This window comes from Cyclopterus lumpus, chromosome 17 (assembly GCF_009769545.1).
Source record: "Cyclopterus lumpus isolate fCycLum1 chromosome 17, fCycLum1.pri, whole genome shotgun sequence".
Classification (NCBI taxonomy): domain Eukaryota; kingdom Metazoa; phylum Chordata; class Actinopteri; order Perciformes; family Cyclopteridae; genus Cyclopterus; species Cyclopterus lumpus.
In genome coordinates this window covers 8,170,307-8,192,029 of record NC_046982.1, presented here as the reverse complement: position 1 = coordinate 8,192,029, position 21,723 = coordinate 8,170,307, and the positions used below count along the sequence as shown (strand labels likewise).

Below are 21,723 nucleotides of genomic sequence, written 5' to 3'. Positions count from 1 at the left end.
AGATCATGCTCCTTCTCTCTCATGGTGATGCACAATCGAGTAGTCAGAATGTGCTCAGTCCAGAACATCTGCCAAACAGGTTTTGCCCCCAACATTGAGCATTTCTGGCTGAGCTACGATGTTCATTCAATAACAGAGGCTCTCTTGTGCTTATTCCAGGCGATGTTTTCTTAGCCCTTGCTATAACCGTGACTCCATATGCAGTGCTGGGTGCTTGAACTAAACTCTTCATCAGTGAGTCAAAGTGCAGTCAAACATTCAATGGACGTCAGCTTGGCTACAATTCTGATGAGAGCTCAAGCACAAAGACACCTCTGATCCCATAATATCTACTACAAGCTTACTGCCTTGTCCAAGTCTCCTTTACATTGTCTACATTTGGGCAGTGCGTTGGAACAAAGCTAGTGGGAAGATCGAAGCATATATTGCATCTGATATATATACATATCACAGGGTATCCAATTTATTTTTTGCGAAGGCAAACCTAATTTTTCTTGTAATGACCATCATATTAATAATGATTTTAGCAAATGCATGCCAGAAGATTTAATCTGTTCCCCTCCGGTTGGGAAATGAAACACTACATTTTTACATCTGCATCAGTAGTTCTTGTAGTTTGCATCTCTGTAGTATAATAACCAGCTCTACTAACATCTTCCTCTAGAACTGGATGCTCCTGCTAATCTCTTAGCCCGAGATGAAACAGAGTCCAGCTTCAGCGTGTCATGGGATCCAGTCCAGGCAGAAATTGATGGCTACGTCTTAACCTACAGCACCTCTGATGGCTCTAGTGGGGAGATCCCAGTCCGGTCTGACAGCACCTCTTACATGCTGGCTGGCCTGAGGCCTGGTGTCCTCTACACTGTCTACATTTGGGCCATCAAGGGGAGCAAAGCAAGCAGGAAGAGCTCAACAAATGCTGAGACAGGTTAATACACTACGAATAGGCAGGATTTTCTTTTAGTTATGATAAAGCTCTCCTCTCTTGAAAAGACAATTCCCCATTTAACATCATTGAAAGAGCTCATTCTTTTGACAATTCTGGCAGTCTAGATTTCTGTTTTCAACGTTATTGATACACAAAGGAAAACTGCATATCGATACATTTACCGATGGCTGTTATCACAAACTAACTTTCTCCAATATTTAGTGTAGTGCTGTGATCTTAGCACAAAGCTGTTTCAGAAAATAAAGTTCCCGGTTTCTTTGTATAAACAAAGAATTCATTGTTCTTTTACTGTCAAAAACCACGGCCTAAGTCTGAGAATGCAGGTAAGAATGTCTTGTCAGCAAAGATGTGCTAGATGTGGTCCTAGTTTGGGGGAATATTAGTTATACTCCAGAAGCAGTAACAGGAGTTGTGCAAAGGTGAGGGAACATTGTAGCCTTTTAGATGAAGAGGAAATTAACTAATGAGATGTCATCCCTATACAGTTGATAAGAAATCACGTTATTTTAATTTATGCTGAAAAAAGCATTGAATTGGTCAGTTTGTAAGTGTATTTTACTGATGTTTTACTCAAATGTTGTTTGGTGGGACAATACTGGATACTGGTATTCGGATACACTGGTATTTACAGGGGTCCAGTGAAGTATCAGAGGTCGGGAATACATCTGGGTTTTATCGTCGGTACAGAGAAGTTACCTGTGGTGCTTTCATCATGCGTGAGACCTGTTGGACGTTGTTGAAAACGTGCAGTAACTTGTGCCTTTTAAGACAGTGTATCAATGTAAGCTGCTGATATGTATTATTTATTTATTTTATAATGATGATACGTTTGAATAATGTGCACACAAAACAGAAATCCAGCCATTCTTAATCCCCGTGACCTCTGATTTAATAAACCTGTACTACCACGGAGCACCCAAACTCCTGCTCTGGCCGGAAATGCATCCCATAGTCCTGGTAACTTAGTGTGGGGTTTAAATAGCAGCGGCAGCACCTGGTGAATGGGTTACAACAGGGTTATCTTTGTGTGAGCCAGATGATGTGTAAAATCACCTGGGAGCTTCAAGTGAAAGCTGACTCTTTTTCAATTAGGCAGCAAATGGCAGTTTTGGATTATAAACTTGTCTCGTCGTAACTCATTAGAAACTTCAGTAAGCACCGGCCAACGTGGCGCTGGGTTCAGATAGGGAAGCCATTGTGTCGGACAATATCACCTGGAGACACATAAAAGCATGTGTTATTACATTTGGGATTTTATTGGACCTAGTAACAAGCACCATTAATATTTCTGTTTAAACAGTCTCAAATCGACAGCAGTGTGTTATACAGACCTTTTCAGCATTATTGTTTCCACTGTTGACATAGTAACGTTGTGACTGTTCACAGTCCCATTACAATTTAATTACCAAAAAAGGGGTCACATTATTTCCCCGTGTTTGTAAAATAGAATAGGATGGATCCTGCATAAAAACAGAAGGCTTTTTTTTGTACTAGAAGAGGAATGAAAGTAGCAGTCTTGACTTGAATACATAACAGATAGCGTGAGCGGATTTTCTAAGTCATGGTGCCATGCGCTTCCTCGAATGTCTTGAGCCATGGGAGGTTAAAGCTGCCACAGTTACAGCAGGCATTTTTGTGTCAGACAAATTATTTCAGCGTGTGTTTCAGGTCAAACCTCCAAAGCAAGGTAGAGGAATAAGCGTCAGTTTATCTGCACAGGCAAATTGTCAGTTTGCAGGTGGCTGGTAGTCATCAGTGGTGTTGCGCTTCAGGTGGAGAGAGGCTGAAAAGCTACAGTGTTAGGTACATTTATGTTGCACTTGTCATTGAGGTAGAGAAAGGGAATACAGAGGGATTAATACTGCACAACAATGTGTTATTCTTAGGAAACACTTTTGAGTGTGAGAAACACTTTTATTTTCTGAAGCACCAATGTTTAATTTAAGAGACCCTTTTCATGAAGAAATTATTATCTTCTCTAGTTTTATTGGAGAAACTCAAGTAAACAGCATTAAACACCCTCTGCTTACCAAATACAGACCTGAGTTGTAAAGGTGTATTAATGAATAGACAGTATACTCCATATTCCTGCGCTGTAATCCATTCTGATTTGCACTCCAATTCACAGACATTGATGCCCCGAAGGAGCTGAAGGCGACAGATGTGACTCTGGAGTCTGCTTTATTGACCTGGGTTCCTCCTCTTGCTGACATCGAGGGTTACGTTCTCGTCTACAGCGATGAGAACGGCAACATGGAGGTGATTGGCCATATTTTCTAACCACAAAAAGATAAACTCCCTCCACACCGAAATGTATTCATACGTGCGACGACTAAGGTATTACACTTTTTGTTTACCTGTTACATTTACAAAGAATGCACCCGCATAATGAAATAACTAAATTTGACTGTGTTGGAGGATGATAAAGCCTTGTTTATTCTGCATTGGGTAAAAAGAGAGCGACAGTTCCTTTGATATCCTGTGGCCAAATGGGAATATTGAACTAAATCCTGTATTTGTCTCTTCAAGCATACAAATACCATTTGGAGGTTTCTTCACTGCTTGAAATAGGCTGAGGCACCAGCATAGCTGAAGCTCTGTTAAATGCTGACCCCTTGTGGTCAGAAATAAAATTAATCTACTTTTGAGTTTATGGATGAGGCGATTGTTCTTTTACTTGACACTCTTTCGATTTTATATGAAGATTTAGGAGCCCGCTAGAGACGGGAGCCTGTCTCTAATTGAAGCTCAATACCACGTCATCATGTGTTCAGTAAGGTTAACTGCAATTATTGTTGCTTTTCGTCCAGACGGTCGAAAAGCAGCTTGATGCCCCCCAGAGCCGTTTTGCTGTATCCAGTTTGGAGACGGGGAAGAGTTATATCGTCAGCATCGCTGCCTACAGGGGAAACAAGAGGAGCGAGGTGGTGGAGACCATCTTCAGAACAGGTCTGTGCAATACTGTCTACTGAGTCACTGCGCTTTTACGTCTATGATGCTCTTTGCTCGGATTCATGTCAGTTTGTGTGACATGTTATTCTGCGCTGTAACATCCCATCATGAGTATTAAATGAACATGAATAATGCGGTCACACCTCTTCCCTAGTTGGCCTCCTGTACCCCTTCCCCATGGACTGCATTCAGATCATGAAGAATGGCAATAAGAAGAGTGGAGTCTACACCGTCTATATTAACAACGACCGCTCCAAACCAATCGAGGCTTACTGTGACATGGAGACTGATGGAGGCGGCTGGCTGGTATGAACCACTGATGAAACTGCACATATCAAAATAAGGCTTCAGAATTGTATTGTTTATTTTTGTGATAAATATGTATTTACTGCTTTGTGGGCAGAATTTATGCTAGTAAATATTAAAGGAGCATTTCACCGATGTCACACAGCCTCTGAAAAAAGTTGTATTTGTCTACTTTGGCTTAGCAAAGTCTAAAAAATGATCCTGATCTATTATCTCCATATGCAATTGAGTTGCCTTATCGGTAATGTAGGACCCAGTGATTAAAGTGCTAAAAGTCACAATATCTGGACCTCTGATGCTTCTATTTGGACTATTCTTTTTTACTCTGAGTCTTAATCTGACTTTATGGAAATACTAACCAAATTAGGTGGCGTATCCAGTGAATGATAGTAGATAGACTGATAGATAGAATTCGGTGGTGTAGATGGTAACCACTTCCCGAAGCAGATAGTTTGAAACATTTGTGTTGCTCGCTGCTTTCAGGTGCTCCAACGACGTACCTCGGGCAAACTGGACTTTATGAAGCGCTGGAGACAGTACATAGCAGGGTTTGGCAACATGACAGAGGAGTTCTGGATTGGTGAGCACTGATTATCTGCGGACATCGGAGAATGCGCATATGAACAGTATTGGATTATTCCTTTGTGCTTTTTCCCATTCTCTGTCTGGCTGTTCCCTCAGGTCTGGATAAGATATATGAGCTCACCAACACTCCTACTCAGTATGAGCTGAGGTTTGACCTGGGAGTGGGTGCTGAGAGAGCCTATGCTGTGTACGACAACTTTAAGATCGCACCGGTCAAGCAGAAGTTCAAAATCACTATCGGCAAATACAGTGGAACTGCAGGTGAGCCTTTTGCTCCTGGAATCGTTTCTTTTTTGCCACTACCAGCAACACAATGGACACCATGTTCTACAAACATACATACTCTCTGACACTCAACTCAAATAAAAAGAGTTATAGAGATGAAGAGAGGGCATGGATGGCAATGAGACAGACCAGTGGGAATACAGGGGTTTCAAGCAGTAGCCACCCCACCCATCAGTGTGTGGGGTTCTGAGGAAGCCAATACACACCAACAGTAGGTGGAGTATTTGTTTGAGAAACTTGTATCCAGTCAGTTATGGGCTGGAGTTTTAAAGGTAAGAATAAGGCAGGGTTTCAGTGGGCTTTGAAGTCAGAAAGATACAGCAAGAGGGACGTTGGGTCTAAACATTACACAGTGTTCTGAAACAGCATACACTGGATCTCTCTGTTTGGCTTTTTATTACATTTCTTCTCACAGACTGTTCTGTAGAGTTTCTAACATTGAAAGTCTACAGATAATTATTGTTCATTATTATTGATGATCCCAGGTGACGCTATGACCTACCACCAAGGCCGACCGTGGACTACTGTTGATAATGATAATGACATCGCCCTGGGTAACTGTGCCCTGGTCCACCGTGGCGCCTGGTGGTACAAAAACTGTCATCTTGCCAACATCAATGGAAAGTGGGGAGACAACAGGCACAGTTTGGTAAGTGAGAGTGATTCAGCGCGGCATTGGATCATGCATAATGGTCATTGAGTGCTATCCTGTCATATTGTTGTGGATCTTCCAATGTGGCTTTAAAAAGAGTATTATAAAGAACAGAAAGGTAAAAACACACAACAGGATAGCTATTAGAGTGGTGCACCCAGTACTCAGGTATTTGTATCCACATGCAGACAATTGTTACAAGTGAGTTAAATCACAATACTACAAACATAAAAGCTCTTGGTGGTTTAACATCAAGGTCACGGTCAATGTTTCTTTATTCATAACCAAGTGTATTTGTTATGTGGACGGGAGATTCAGCATCCAGAGTTACAACAAGACACACAGTCACAGCTCAAAGGGCATGAAAACACACTCATCCTATTGAAATAGGATTACGAACTCGTGAATAAGGGCTTCTACACACCCACTCACTTCAGGGCTTAAAGGGGCCCTGACCGTATTCTGTGATGACTTATACTGACTTATCCAGATAAGGCTGTAGACTGTCAGACATCATGCCTTCACTCCGTCCCTGCCAGTGAATTATTTCATTCTCCAACTTGCAAAGTTTTAATCTGCTTTATTAATACTGGGGGACTTTAGTCCGAGAATAATAAGTGGATCTCAAAACTGTTATATTCTTCGCCGCAAAATGTCAATGTGAAAAATCTAATTTGATTGTCATTGAAGGTTTTAAAGAGGAGTTTTTACACTTTTCTTCTCTTTGTTTTTCATTGTGCTAAAGGAAAGGCAGTTAATAGTTGTACGACTGCCACTCACAACTAACTGCTTCACAACTAACCAACATGTTATTTAGAGCTCTTTCAAAACATGCTGCAAAAAGGGTGCTGACCGGGAGGCTGTTCCCGTGGTCAGCAATCATAGAAAACTCCGCCCCAACCCAATCTTAGTTGTTTTGGATTGTCGAGATGAAGCAGAAATGACCTCAATCCATCAGCAATGATAAGAAAACACATTTCTCACACCAGCTATAAAGCATAAGTGTTTTTGCCAGACTGATAGCGTAACAACAACAGCTATTATGTCTAACGGAGTCTGATACTGAAGAAAAAGCCAGAGGATTTCTGCGCTCTCGTCGAGATTTCATCCATAATATTGCCGCTGCAGATGTCTCCCGCAATGTTTGTCAGCAAAATGCAATAACAGTCAAAACAAGTTTGTGCTCACATGAAATGAAGCCAGAGGCTGGTGTTTATTCGTGTTTACCATTCTGCCTGTCTGTCACTGCCGCCTGCCTCTTCTGTGACTCTGCCTCGCATCCTTTTCTTGTCTCCCTCATTTCCTCTCTCCCGTCCCTCGCATCACTCCAACATCACCCTCTAACCTATTTGCGTTTCCCTCTTCCATCTCCTTCTCGCTCAATCTGCTGTGCTGCGGTCAGGGAGTGAACTGGGAGCCGTGGAAGGGCCACCTGGTGTCCCTCGACTTCACCGAGATGAAGATCCGACCTGTGGGAGCCTCGTCCAGCAGGAAGAGGCGATCGTTGACGGCCAGAGAGAAGAGCACAACCACAAACCTCCAAAAGAAATAATAGAGCACCTCCCACTGAAACCACAACAGTCCCATTAACCTGCCACCAGGCTAGATCTGGGTGTTTCTGTGCATAAGTACATACACATGTCCCCACAGGTCGACATGATTCAATATGTATCAACTGTTGGACAATATGTACACAGAGAAATGCCGAAATGAAATAGTAACTTATTATCTGTTTTCAAACAATGGGATTAATCGGAAACTGCTAGTGGTTGTGGGAAAGCGACGAATAGAAAAATGCCTTTTTATAATGCAATAGTTATTCTTAAAAACTTCAGTTTCACTGATTCTGGTAGTAACCTTCATTATAAATCAGGAAACAATAGATTTAGTTAAATTCGGACGCAAGAAATCCAATTTGTCTTTCTTTTTTAGCCTCAGGGCAGCAGCCGGGGTTTTTGTATTATATTTGTGTATTTTTTGTCGTATGAAGAATTACAGTAGCAATTTTTCTTGTGTATAGTACTGTCATAACAACATACATGTAAAACAAAATGTATTTGAAGGTCAGATGTGAACAATTAGCGAGTTATTGCCCTGATTTTATTGACTATGAAGCGGTGTCACTTTCAGTTGTCGCTGCCTCAAACACTGTCACATCACATTAGTGTGTGTGGGACGGGCCAGAGAATAACAATGGATGGCTCTCTTGAATGACCATATTGCTCCTGCTTTACATTCATAAGATACCGACAGCGCATATCAATCAATGTGATGTGCCCACATCAAACGTCAATAAGGATGAAGTGTGTTTGCCCCATCCTCAGGGTTTTAATGAACAAACCCTTGTTTTCAATCTGGAAAGCTGACAAAGGTTATTAATACTGCTTTGACTTTGACTTTATTACATTATTACATTTTTAAACTTCTATTACAAACTGTTGTTTTATGAGACAGGTATGGAGCACATCAATCAACATTTCTGCTGACCTGCCATAATTGATCTAAAGTCCCTGCTCCACATACATTTAGCATTCACTAAAATGTCTTTTTAAACCTTCATGGCCCATACGTTTTTATTCCGACAATCCTCAATCAGTATTTTCAAGGTCACTAAGCAATTTATAAACCTGCATATGAATTTATTTTGTATTGTCAGAGTTACATTGTAGCTGACCATTCATATTTGTACCACACATTCACACAATAAGTAAATAAATAATGGTTTTGTTAAATTGATATATTGTAATATTTTTCTATAGCCTTAAGGGATACAGGTTGAACAGATAATTAATAAGCAAGAAGACAATTCTTCTCGGGTGGAAGTTGAACGTTTACCATGTGAAGGGGTTAATAGATTTAAACTACTACTGTGTTGCTAAATTACCATAACCTATTGATCCATCTTGAGATAACACAAGACGTGTGATCTACAGAATACATGCCAGCAGCTCAGTGAGGCTGCAACTTTGACCTGATAGTGCCACTAGATAAAGAGATCAGGGAGTTATTTACACGTCGCAAATTTCATGGTTCTCCATCCAATAGTGCTGAGACCTTTCACTCAAGTCAACCTCATGGTGGTGCTAAAGGAAAAGTCGGGATCACCAAATTCATTGGGATTCATTCTATTCAATGCCAATCACTTCAATATTCCGACTATTACAGCAGTAGCTCCTAGTTTAATGACACACATCTCAGTCTCCTCAAAAAGTTATGTTGCATTACTAATTTAACAAAATCAGCTTATTAGCTCTTTGCCTGAGTTTCCAACATCATTGTAGTGTTCATCAGCTCAGTTTGAATTTACGCTATTAATCACTTATGAAATGTTAGGTTGTAGTGGATTTTATATACACTTGCACATGTAGATAAGAGAGGTTATGTTTTAAATTAATACATAAAGAAAGATATGATCATTAATTTGAGGAATATTCTGAGGAATGTATTATGAAGCATAAGAGAGGATCACTGTTTTATTATTCTGTTTGTTAATGACAAATGTAATGATTCATTGTATGATGCATGGGAATGAATGGATGTTTTATTGTTTAGACAGTAGTTAAAGGGATGCCGATTGAAACCTGAGATGTTGCTTTTATTCTGTAGGCAGGATAATAGGGTTTTATTCTGAAGGGGAACTTCCTGTCCTTGACCGGAAGTGTGAGCTTTGACCCCCGCTAGTTTATCGATTTGAGGCATTCTTTGAAGTGGCCAATGGAACTAACCCTCAGGTGTGAACCTTATGTCTTATTCGCTGGTCAGCGTAGCATGCTGTGTCTCTGAAAGGTATTTGCATGAATACCTCCACTAACCAATGGGAGCTTAGCTCAGCGAATGGACTGCGAATAAAACTAATTGTGAGACGTGAATTTGGTCTCTTACGTGGTGACGCCAGACAGAAACTGTTTGCTAAGTCAGGAGACTGTGGAAGCGAAGCCATGTGAGCGCGTCCGGGCCAGGACCATGTATGTATACAGATGACTCTTGTTTGTTATGATTAAATAATGATTATTATATATCTCTGGCTTCGGAGCTTCTTCTTCCAAGCACAAGGTAGCTCGAGATTCTTTGAACTCTTACAGAAACATGGACGACATCTTACAATACAACTGCTCAGTGAGTGCTGACACACTTATCTCTGCAGTGTTACCACAATGCAACACTTTCATCATACTGAATTGAGCAACTGTACTTGCAGGAGGCTAATGACTGTTTGCCGTCTGGTTTCCCAACAGTTTCCCAATTCTGCATCTCATAATCTGCAGACAGACACAGCTCACTGGCTGTCTGAAGGCCGTCTAAAAAGGTGTCATATTCGCAACACATTCCACCATTTAAACACTAAAAAAGACACCGTTATAAGATATGATCCATTCAAACAAACGCCGCACTAATTCCAGGACGCCGTTTCTCCATCAAAGGCCAAAAGGTGAGGAGGGGAAAAGGAAAATCATATCTCGAGTGTTTGCTCGTCTCAATGAAATGGGAGCGTGAGAGTGCTCAGTGGAAAATGTTGGCAGCAAATATTCTTAGCGGAGCATTTCATTTCAACTTTGAAATGAAACGTCTCACAAAGGCTCATTGATGCAAAAGGCCTTTTCAGCCACAGTGATTGCAAATTACTTTAAGGAGATTGGTTCCTGCCATTGCTCCTTGGAGTCAAGTTGTTTGCTTAGTGGCAGCATCAGCAGAGAGGGGAGAAAGAGCCTCTCTCGTTCTCTCCGAGCGGCTCCTCTGTGGTCACATACGGTACAGGATATGCTTGCAGACGTACCCATTTTGTCTGCCCATGTGACGTCGGTAAAACTTGCACCTTGGGTTCAGTGTGATGTGTTTTTTCCAGAATAGAACTTGGTAATGTTGTAACAAGGGAGTGTTTGTTCTGAGGGCCGGAGTGTGAGCTGTTAATGGAAAGAGAGGAGTATGGAACAGGTGGACGAGGGAGAGAGAGGAAGAGAAGAGACTTTGAAGTTAACTTCTGTTCCTCAAAAAGCAAACGAGAAGACAAAAGAGACCACCGACTCATCCCGAGATAATGCTGCAGAGTGTTGCATTGAAGGGTACTTTATAGAGCGCTGCAGGGATGACGTGTTTGTGTAGGCCAACCCTCGGAGGTTAGCATCACGCTTCTCTTGACAAAAATAAAGTTTTTTTTGCAGAAGATAAGTTCTACAAGTTCTATTTGACAACTGAAAGTATTTTGACAACTGAAAGTATTTTATATGCACTCTTCGCTTTTAATATAATTAATATATTCTTATTTTTCCCAAAAATGCCCCCACCTGGACTCATTGTCTGCGTTACCCAGCAACTTAGTGTTTTGTGTGTGTGCGTGTGTGTATGCTACTTGCAGTTTCTCCTATATGCGTCATTGTGGTCTATATTGTCTGTATTGTATTATTATACATCTTTGTGTTGTCTGCGTTGATTCCATAACACATGTCGGGTTATTCAATGCATGTGGCTATTGATTGTTACACCCGCCGCAGTGACTTCTAATTTATTGACAGCCATGTTTGTTAAATTGTCTGCAGTCCTCTGTTCTGGTTACTTCTCAGTAATCAGTGGCATGCACGGGCTGCAAAGTGCCATCTGTGGAAACAGAATGTACTGTTGGCATATTTATTTGAGTATAACATTGGAATAGCCTACTCTTTCCATCCCTGTGTAGCACATCTTCAAGCATGTTCTACCTAAGAAGACACATTTGATTTGTTCTCTGCCAGCAAATGTCAAGACCCTGGCCTGCTTAGTTTACGTTCCATTCCACTGGCTGGGTGACTTAAATGTGGCTATTTACATGTTATACTTCTCATGCGCAGTCACAAGCGTGTCAAAGGGGATACGAGTAGATGTCAGCTGAACCGTGAGGGACTGAGTACTCAACAATGTTTAGGAACCACTTAACTGAAAGTGTTCAATATGCTGTCAACACATTAATTGTTGTGTACAGCTTACCACGTCTAATTGGCTAAGCACATCAGCGATGAAAACGATTTGTCAGGGAGTTATATTATATACTCCTCCTGATCCAATGCAAGATGCAACAGTGAGATGACAAAGTTGTGAGATATAATTTCCCCACCTCAGGCATTAAAGAATGCAAAAAACTTGTTAAGTTATGCTAATACCTTGACAAATACTTCACGCAGGTTAAGAGTGAGGATCCATGAGATGTAACACATTTCCGAAGCACATGTCTGAGCCTTAATTGCTCCTCAAGCCAAACTGATTACTTGCATCAAAGATTGCTCCGCTACGGCCATCAAAGCGATGATGAAAATGACATGTTCATGAAGATCACTCGAGGCAGAAGTGCTTATTAATTGCATTGCCTCTGCAGCTTTCGGTCTTGTTTATTTACACAGTTTATAACATAGGAAACCTTCCTCCGCCGCTTTTATCTCCTTATTTTGCACAATTCACTGCAGTAAAAGGGGATGTTCGTGCAATAGGAACGTTCTAAGGCAGATGTCATGCTGATGTGCATGCGCCACAAACAAATAGAGCTTATTGTTGTTGTGAGTCCCCTCAAATGTAGATCTTCAGCCACTGTCTGGGCCTTAGCAGCCACATTGAATGAAGGGGCCTGTGAAATACAGTATATGACGTGTTCACACACACAGAGATTGACTTTATGTCAAAACTAAAAGGCTCTTTTAACTTCAGTTTACATCATAAACAGAAAGATGAGATTCCACAAAGCTAAAAATGTGAAAATGTGATTTCAGAGTAGTGCTGTCCTTTATCCTTGTATCTCTTTATGTCAGGATAAATTATGCATTCAGAGCTACAAACAAAGCCCAGCAAGAATCATCCTTTAAAAGTAGCATTCTTTTTTTTCAACTACCAAAAAAAAGAATACATGTTCTAAATATACAATTTCATGCATAATTGGATGGGATCAAAAAAGGGGTCCAATCGTATAGAAAACTACGGAGGACGGCGGATTTTCTGTTAAAACACCTCCGTTCCCTCTGATCACAGGGAAAAAGCTAAACATATACAAAACATCCATATTTGATATTTCCTACCTTTTGATTCCTGCAACTGATTTACGTACTTCCTCTTGTAAAAATAATATCTGTTCAAAGTGAGAGAAGTCAAGACAATGTTTAACATCACAGATACAGCCTGTTTATATTTTATAATCTTGTCGATGTAGTTTTGTACACTTAATGTCTATTCTCGCATATATAAAATGTTTTTTAAATGACATGTATATACATATATGTATATACATATCATTAAAACATGTTTTTATATACTATATATTTTTCTACGGGTTAAACAAACGAGATATAAAAAGTTCATTAATAATAATTAATTTTGAACCAGGCCAGCTGTTTCTTCCTGCTTCCAGCTAAGAAGCTACATATTTGCCATACAGTCATGAGAGTGGTATCAAGCAAATAGTATTTCTTACCTATTTGTTTTAATCAATACTGATTTTGTTATCATTATCATTAAGGCAGCCTACCACAGTATGTAATAATGAAACTCTGTGAACTGAACATCAATCTTTCTCTGACCTCAGCGACGTGATCAGCCAACCTCTGAACACACGTCTATGATGTCATTTCCTGTCAAATCTTTCAGTGTGAGCAACAGGAGCCTACCGAGGCTTTTATTTTGCAGGCCAAGCTTTCAAATTTAGCGCAGCAAATACTGTTTCTCTCTCTGAACATCAAGCAGAAGAGACAAACCCCAAGTTCCATTTGGGAGCGTATGTGTCTGAGCAGTAATTACACGAGTTGGAGCCTGTGTTCCCAGCAGCACTTGAACAAGGAGATCAACTCGTGTCGGTGTAGGCTAATGCCTGAACATGATGATACTACTGAGATGCTTCTGCTTAATTGGGCTTTGAGATGTCATACACTTAAAGAAAGAAAGAAAGCCCAAATCATTTGATTATTTTCTTCTTTCCTTTTTAATTGACTCATTTCAGAAATAGCTTTTGAATACTTTTTAAACTAATTTTCTTTGACAATATATTGTGTATTCACATGCAGAGTTTAATAATTTGACTTTGACTGAGATTGTTTGATTCTCAAATGAACGTAATTCAATGCAGATGAATGTACATACATGATTGATTTAAACAAACCCAGACCAATGTCAAATATCAGAGAATTACAATTAAAATCACTATAGGGACAATTTAAGATAAATAAAAAAATATAAAACATATAAAATACAATTATCTGTTGTGTTGCTCATTCTTTGTTGAAAGAAATCTACATTTTACTCCGTAATATTATATAGTCATTTTAATCCTAAATATCTCTAGTAACAATTAACAAGGGAAATTAACAACTCAACGACAATCATATTTTTTGATATACAGTGATGAAATAATAAGAGATGTGCATCAGAACATTTAGGACCACGCTGACAAGCATACAGTGAAGATAAAGATACCGTTAATCAGTACATACAAAATTGGGAAGGAGAACAGATTTCAATATTATGTTTTTCCTTACAATATGAATTGTGCATTTAAGGATCACTTGACTTGAATGCTGTGCCATTCAAAAATAAAACTAGTAGAACTGTGGCCTACACTCTATCAAATTAAGTATGTGGAAAGACATCAAAGTAATAGTTTTCTTCAAAACTTTTTTCGCATCAGTAGCTTTTTTTTTTTTAGAAGAGAGACTCAATCACGAGTCTAGATTGCTGCCTGGGTGGAAAAGTAGGCGGGATTACAGCCATCTGACCTCTGGGCAGACCTTAAATTGTCTCTCTCTCCTAAATACAGTTGCTCTGAATTTCACATGGGAGCTCTAAGAACAAAGTGTTCTTGATAACACTGTACTTCTCTCTCACACACACTCTCTCTTTCTAACCCACTCACACACAAACATACACACACACACACACACACACACACACACACACACACACACTTGCAGGTATGTGTATGCCTCTGCATATGTCATACCAAATGTTGTAAACATTCTCCACAAACAGCATTATTATACATAATAACAAGAATCTGTTCCCGTATTTCGGCTAAATCTGTGCCCATTACAATGTGAGGTCCTTCCCGTTAGTTTGAACAACGTCTTTTGAGTCCAAGCTAGTTTAAGCTAGTTTAACTGCACCAACTGACCCAGGATCAGAAATCTCAAAGTGAGAACAAAAAAGGATTCCTACACCATGGCCAGGGCGACCCTGTCGGGCGTCATCGGCCCCGTCTTGACAGAGATCCACAAGTCCTCAGCGGAGTTCTTTCTCTTCTTCGTTTCTGACCTTGTGGTTGCCATGGCATCTTTGCAGCAACAGCAGTTGTTGGCATGGCGACAGAAGCAGCAGTGGCAGCACACCACCAAAGTAGTGAGGAGGACCAGCAGGGGAAGAGTTAAGAGGACCACCAGGCAGACGGTGTTATACACCCCCTGGTTGTGTTTGTCCGTAGCGAAGCTCCAAAGTTGGTTGAAGAAATCCTGGACGCTCTCTGTTCTCCCATCCATGGCTTCAGATACAGAGCTGTGGCTCCTTTTAATTGAATATGTCTGGCAGTTGTAAAGTTGAATTAAATCCTCGAGGGGGTTGTAAAGTTTGTAGGTCAGTAAATGTGCATGTTAGGCAGCAGGATATACATCTGGTAATTAAGATATGGTGTTAATTTAAGTTGAATGTTTTTATTAAACTGTTTTCTTCTTCTAAAGATCAGAGTTTACAGCACTGTCTGAGGAGGCTTGTGTTGTTAATGTTAAATGGGAACATTGGAAGCAGGGAGGGTGACTTCATGTATGCCTCCTTACACAGCCATCCTTTAAACAAATCCAAAAGAACAAAAGCTCATTTGTTTAGGACAAGATTGTCTTTGAAATCTTGATGCAGGATTAAAAAGCCCAAAAATCCTCACTTCAGCCAAGTTTGTTAATGCTGCTTGGCATTACTCAAATTTGTTTCTCCCTCTTTGTCTTCCAGAGTCTTCTCTTGTCCTCTTGACCTTTCGCTTTCAATTTAATTTTGTCGAGAAGTGGTTCAATTTGGGCGCGCCTGTGGAACAGAAGGAAGAGAAAAGTGAACATGGACAGAAATGTAATTTCAAGAAGACAGCTCTTCCTCCCTCTCGCCTCTCCCTGCCTCCGATCCATCTTTCCGTCTCCGCCTTAAACATCTCTACTCCTGCTCTCCCCCTCATGTCAGTGTCAGCTTCAGTTTTTTAGCTTTCCCTTCATTAATACTGCAGAGGAGTAATTCAGGATTCAGGGCAGATCTCTCTAAAAGTCCCACTGAGAAAGACAGGGGCAAAGAGAGGAGGAGGAGGAGGAGGAGGAGGAGGAGGAGGAGAGGAGGAGGAGGAGAGGTATATTGTGTCTGTGGGAAGGACAGGTCGAGATAGAGGTAACCAATTTTTCGAAGAGTCCCGCTGAGATGGAGAGTGTCAGAAAAAGAAAAGAGAAGGGAGAGAGGTGTGCTAGAGAGAGAGCTACTGCAGGAGATTTATCTGAATATAGCCGGCTAATGGTTCCCATTGGAGGAGATAGATGGGGACTGGCTAACGTTTTCATAAATGTCTGAATGCAACATTTTCTTCTGACCCCGGATTAAGTCTCCTCCTAATAGCTCTCCTGGAGAATAAAACGCAGGGCTGTGCTTCAAGTGGCAAAGTAGGTCTGCAAAAGCAAAATCAGTCTTAGAAACACGAGCCATATTGTTTCCTTTTTCTCTGAGACTGTTTTGATTAAGTCGGAGGCCTTGAGGCGACGTCTTTCTTCAAACAGTGTTAAACAACTTTTTTTTGGTTTTTTTTAAATGATTTCAAACACCACTTGACTCAAATGATGTCCCCGAGATTCTCTATAGCTCTCGGCTACAGAGCTTGTTCGTATTCTAGATGCGAGAGGGAGAAAAGGTTTTCATCTCACATGTGGCTGCTTCTTAGGCAGAGAGAGAGAGACAGAGAGAGAGAGAGAGAGAGAGGAAGATGCACCTGCAAGTGTAGAGCAAATAGATTTGGCGTGGCTGTCGCCGTGCAGTGCGTCTCATGTGTGAAATTGGTTCACACACAGACAGCCCGCTAACTTCCATCCTGTTCATTTGCTCAACAGGAAGCTGAGCTTTTACAACTAATAGCAAGAGTCCTAAAATGTCACACTGAGAGTTCTGATAGAGAAGTCTCGCAGATCTCAAAATAAATCGCCACATTTGAAGCTGCGCTATACTTTGTGTATATTTGGTTCAGTTTGTTTAACTGATATTTGTTTACTTATTTTGACATTGAAGTAAAACAAAACGATTGCGCAGCTGTGCATTTTATACCAAGCATCGCTTCAAGCATTCAAGAAGCTCAAAAGTATTTCAGGTGTAAGCTTTTCTTATTTTTGTATCCTTTTTTTGTCCTTACATCAAGTGTTTCCCAACCCTCAAAAGCGGACGCAAAACAAACCTGTGAGGTCATAAGATGATAAAGAGGAATGGAAAGTAGAAAACCCATATCAATGCTACACGAAAATATATTCTTTTAGATTTTAACCTCCCAGATTTTGTTTTTCTGTGGATTACTTTACAAACTTTCAAATATAAGTTGATTTTGGAGCTTTGCAGCTGGGAGACTCTCCTCCATATCCTGTGAGAATAATCTACATCAATGTACTCATTACTCTTTGATTGAACTGCTCACAACCGGTAGACACATGTGATGAGTCACGAAGTTTTTGCAAGTAAACGTTTTTTTTTTCCTGCGCATTTGAAATTGGCTCAACTCAAGATAAAGACGAATCAGATGTGCGTGGACCATCATGTTCTTCAACTTGACCCTAAACTCAAACTGAAGACGGCGTGCAGATTGCTGTGAACCACGCTGTCCCTGCCACATTATCTTTGGTCCTTTCCTTTGCTGTCGGCACATCGTGTTGTGATGAGCTTGGCTGAGCAGAGGAACCTTTGTGTACACATTACAAGAGACACTGACAACACGACAAGCATGAGCCACTGAACAATAACTCCGTAGGAGTGAGACAATGGTGGGACAGAGGTGTGATCCAGCTTTATAAAAGGTGACTAACAATGCATCAGTGGTGAAGTTGTTAAATGGAATGGATTAGTCACCAAGCGGTATGATGAGTAGAGTACAGGCCAGAAACAATTATTAGTGTGAGTTTAGTCTAAAACGATCTTCAGTGCTCACACTAACCAGAAGAGAGAGAGAGAGAGACAAAAAAAAGGAAACGGACCTTAAATCATCTATTTTTATATTTTGTTGCTATTTCGTCTTCTCTATGAGCTCACATACAAAGGCAGGGAAAATAATGTAAAGTACTGTATTAAACAGAATGTTTTCCAGGTAGTTTATCACTTTTGTTGTTTAACCTTTCTGGAAGTAAACACTTTGATTATATCTTTCTCAGCGGGCCATTTTCAGCGGTTTAAGGTCCATACCAGAAGAGGTACTTTACTAAGAGAATATAGCAATTTTTTTTACAAAATATGGACTCTAAATACATTTTTAAATGAGTCCACTGGATTTAGATGTATTCCCCATGTTCATGTTATCTCAATGAGATGCCATTCTAAGATTCTGCTTCACTTTCTCATGACACTGTGCTCTCCTGGAGCCATTCATATACAGGAAAAGGCCACTTCTGGGGCACACAAAGCCAGGAAGGGGCTGATAATTTTTTTTTATGATTGCACTCAGTTAGCCCCCGCTGCTTTTTAAGGAACATGTGCGACCTAAAAGGCAAAGTTGTGACAGAAGGCAAGGCAGGAATCTTTAATGACTTGCCCCGAGCACACGGTTGGAGCAGATCCCTCACCAGTCAGTATTAATACAGCACTTTTAGTTTGACTTCAGTCAGCCACCAGCAAACTGTTAAAGCCACACTGGTTTGCATAGCTTTTGCAGAAAACATGAGCTATCTTGGTTTACTAAGTGCAGCTGTTTTGCTCGAGTAGCTACAGGCCCGCTGATAGTTAGTTCTCCACGGTGAGCCAGAGCAAGTGCGCAAGCCCAAAGCAGTTCAGACTTGTGTCAACTCAATCCTGACTGAGTGAAATGAGCAACGTTGAGGACATTCTTACAGTAATAGCAGGGGTAGGAAACTAAAACTAATAGCAACCAGTACAAGTTTGAGCCAAAAAAGACCCATTGAAGTGAGCGATTGTTGGAGCAAATGTAGAGATTATAACAAAGGACAAATGTTTTCGTTTCATGAACTGAAATTTGAACTTAAATGGTTTAATTTGTCAAGAAAGTCAAGTAAAAAAGAAGAGGATCTTACAGTGACACTTGAGGGCACTCAAAGGCAGAAGTAAATACATCATCTTATCTTTGGAAGTTGTCAAACATCCTGTCAAATCTAACCACTGACAAAACCACACTTTTTCAATGGGAGACTGCCACAGTAGCAGCATGTTTGACTCTGTTTTTCCACGATAGTCAAACAACAAAAAGCACCAACAGCTTATATAAACCACTCATAACAGTCTCAAATGATTTCAAGTTGCTGGCACTCAACTTACCCCACAGGCACGTGTGAAGTGGCAGGTCAGCTTGCTTCTCCTGTCTAATCCGGGTCAGCTGCTCAAACTTCTGTTGTTTCTGTTTTGGCATCTGGCTTCTGCACTTTTCTGGTCCCCCTCACCCAGACATCTTGACAAGTCTTCACTTTCTGTTCCTGATTCCCTCTGTGCTCTTGTTTCCCCTCCTCCTCCCTCTGTGAGTGAGTGTGTGTTTTGGTCACAACGTCACTGCACCCTGCCCACTTTGTGTAAGAATGGGCCCTCTGTCTTTGCTTATGTGTTTCCTACATGGGAAACTTGGTTTTTGTGGTTGCTTTACTTTACTCACATAAGCGCTGAATGATGTCAATGATGGGTAAACTGAATAGGAAAAGAAATCATGAGAAGCCTTTATTAAATGTGTCTCCAAACAAACTCAACATGTTAGGATATATACAAGATATTACTCCTTTACAGGCACTGATCTGAAAACCCTTCAACACCAGGCTAAGCTGCAGCCAAGGCTGCACCAAATAACACAAAATTACAGCAACAACCACTCCACCCATCTCAGAGTCCCAGAACGGGGATAAAAAGAAGAAACGAAAGCTGTTAAAGTGTGTGTGTGTGTGTGTGTGTGTGTTTTGTGAGTACCACCAGGTGTAAGAGCCAGATGCAATTGAGGTATGAAAGGGTGAGGTCATGTGGACTGCACACGCTCACACAGACACACATTACTATGCCTCGTGGTCATTCATTGCCCTTTCAGTTCAGTCGAGCAAAAGAGGATTTTTATTCAAGTAAGAAAAGGGAAGAAACAAGTGTTCTGCTGACATTAAATAGTCTCATGTGAAAGAGGGAAGTTAAAGTGCACTAATTCAAAACTGTACTCACACTAACACTGGAACGTGTGCTTGTCGACATACAGTAACTACAAATCTGGTTAATCTGGGCCTGCATATAATCAGGTCACATAAACACTTTAAATTTCCATCATGTTTAATGTTTATTTAACAGTTTTAGTCTCCAAATTCTTTGAAAACAATGCTTTTTCTTCTAAATAATGAATGAAGGATTTCACCATTGATGCCTTTTAAAAATAGCTGTGAAAATAGGACACTTCAAAACAGGAATATTGATAATAAAAGGAAACAATGAATGTGTGCTTCATCTTTTATGCTCATCTACTGCTAGTTACACTTTGTCTGATAAACTTGAAAACACATCTGACCATCTGACTGGCTGAACATGCAGTGTGTCTTTTCATTGCTACGGTGCATGCTTACATGAAAATTGATGAGACAAGCCTCGCCATGTCTGCAGGTGTGTCTGAGCCATCTTAGACAGATAGCAACCGCCCCCCCCCCACACACACACACACACACACACACACACAGAGGGTGCACTCTGACTGGCAGGGTGTGTAGCGCCGTGAAGCTATATCACAGCTGCTGTTGAGGCACTACAGTGTCCAGTCACCTCAAGCAAGTGTTGATTAATGACCTCAGTGTAGCAGCACTTTCCTTGATGAAAATCCTTCTTTCTAGTAGTTTATATGAAAATGGTTTCACTATATATTCTATTTTCTGCTTTTCATAGCTACTGCTGACATAACTGCATGTAGATACTTATAGAGAGGCAGAGTCCCTTCGGATGTACCAACATGGGACTCTATTTCGGGAAAAGATCTGTACGGTAGTCAATGACGTGTAACAAATAACTTCTTGATCCCGTGTGAATTCTGACATGAATTACACATCTGACGCTATTCAATTTAAAAGATAATTTTGCATTTCAAGCAAGTCTCATTTTGCCGTCAAACTGTTGATATATAAGGCTGTGAAAATATGTAAAACTTCTTCTCACCGCAAATTTGCATTTGTGAAAGGGAAACTTGGCTATGTGCAAATGTAATGTTATCTTACATGATGTGTTGTATCCAGCAACTCAAATAATCAGCCGGGAAGAGAAAGAACGATCAAAAGGATGAGGAAAGACATCGTAGCTTTACCGAGATACGTCTCTTACGCTACGTTAGGGTGTGTGTTGACAACCGGAAGGGGAAGGACTTTTCTATACCTGCAGGGGTCATTTGAAAATCTTATATTTTATCTGCTTTTTAACAATGAAAAGATGTGAGGGGTAATTTGAAAAAGCTGTTGGATCTTATGCAACAATCGGTCTTTTTAGGTCTGACTATATTTTCTTCTTACATTGTAAGGACCCTATTATACTTCCCCTTTCCTGTAAGTATGTTCAAATTACACTGCAGTGACCTTCATATGCATTCCATTTCCTCTATGGAAACCTTACTCTCAATACATACTTCACTATGCTATAATGGGACTCCCATCTGGTTCATAGAAAGCTTATTCTTAGTCGTGCTCACCTGTGAGGGAAAGCTTAAACAATACACCCCTTTATCTAACTTGGGTTTGTAGCTGAACTAATTGCAGGAAAGACCAGTGAGCTCACACTGGATCAGTGATCATACAATCATGATAGCAAAAAAGTGACTGCGACATTACCAATAGAA

General features: G+C 40.5%; 2 protein-coding genes across 3 annotated transcripts in view; one reads left to right on the top strand and one right to left on the bottom strand.

The window, feature by feature from the left end:
• The window catches only part of tnn (tenascin N), a 38,288-nt gene extending 29,823 nt beyond the window's left edge, over nucleotides 1-8,465 (top strand). For both annotated transcript variants that reach the window (XM_034556391.1, XM_034556392.1), the window contains exons 12-19: nucleotides 665-928; nucleotides 3,078-3,208; nucleotides 3,760-3,898; nucleotides 4,056-4,207; nucleotides 4,691-4,787; nucleotides 4,889-5,053; nucleotides 5,563-5,726; nucleotides 7,132-8,465. In XM_034556391.1, coding sequence (XP_034412282.1) covers nucleotides 665-928; nucleotides 3,078-3,208; nucleotides 3,760-3,898; nucleotides 4,056-4,207; nucleotides 4,691-4,787; nucleotides 4,889-5,053; nucleotides 5,563-5,726; nucleotides 7,132-7,281 — 1,262 coding nt within the window. In that variant the 3' untranslated portion in view covers nucleotides 7,282-8,465. The remainder of the gene's footprint in view (nucleotides 1-664; nucleotides 929-3,077; nucleotides 3,209-3,759; nucleotides 3,899-4,055; nucleotides 4,208-4,690; nucleotides 4,788-4,888; nucleotides 5,054-5,562; nucleotides 5,727-7,131) is intronic.
• A 5,175-nt stretch (nucleotides 8,466-13,640) lies between these two features.
• LOC117746132 (uncharacterized protein KIAA0040) lies at nucleotides 13,641-15,737 on the bottom strand. The gene has a single exon (XM_034555005.1). The coding sequence runs from the start codon at nucleotides 15,203-15,205 to the stop codon at nucleotides 14,885-14,887; it is 321 nt and encodes a 106-aa protein (XP_034410896.1). The 5' UTR covers nucleotides 15,206-15,737; the 3' UTR covers nucleotides 13,641-14,884.
• Nucleotides 15,738-21,723: the final 5,986 nt, after the last annotated feature.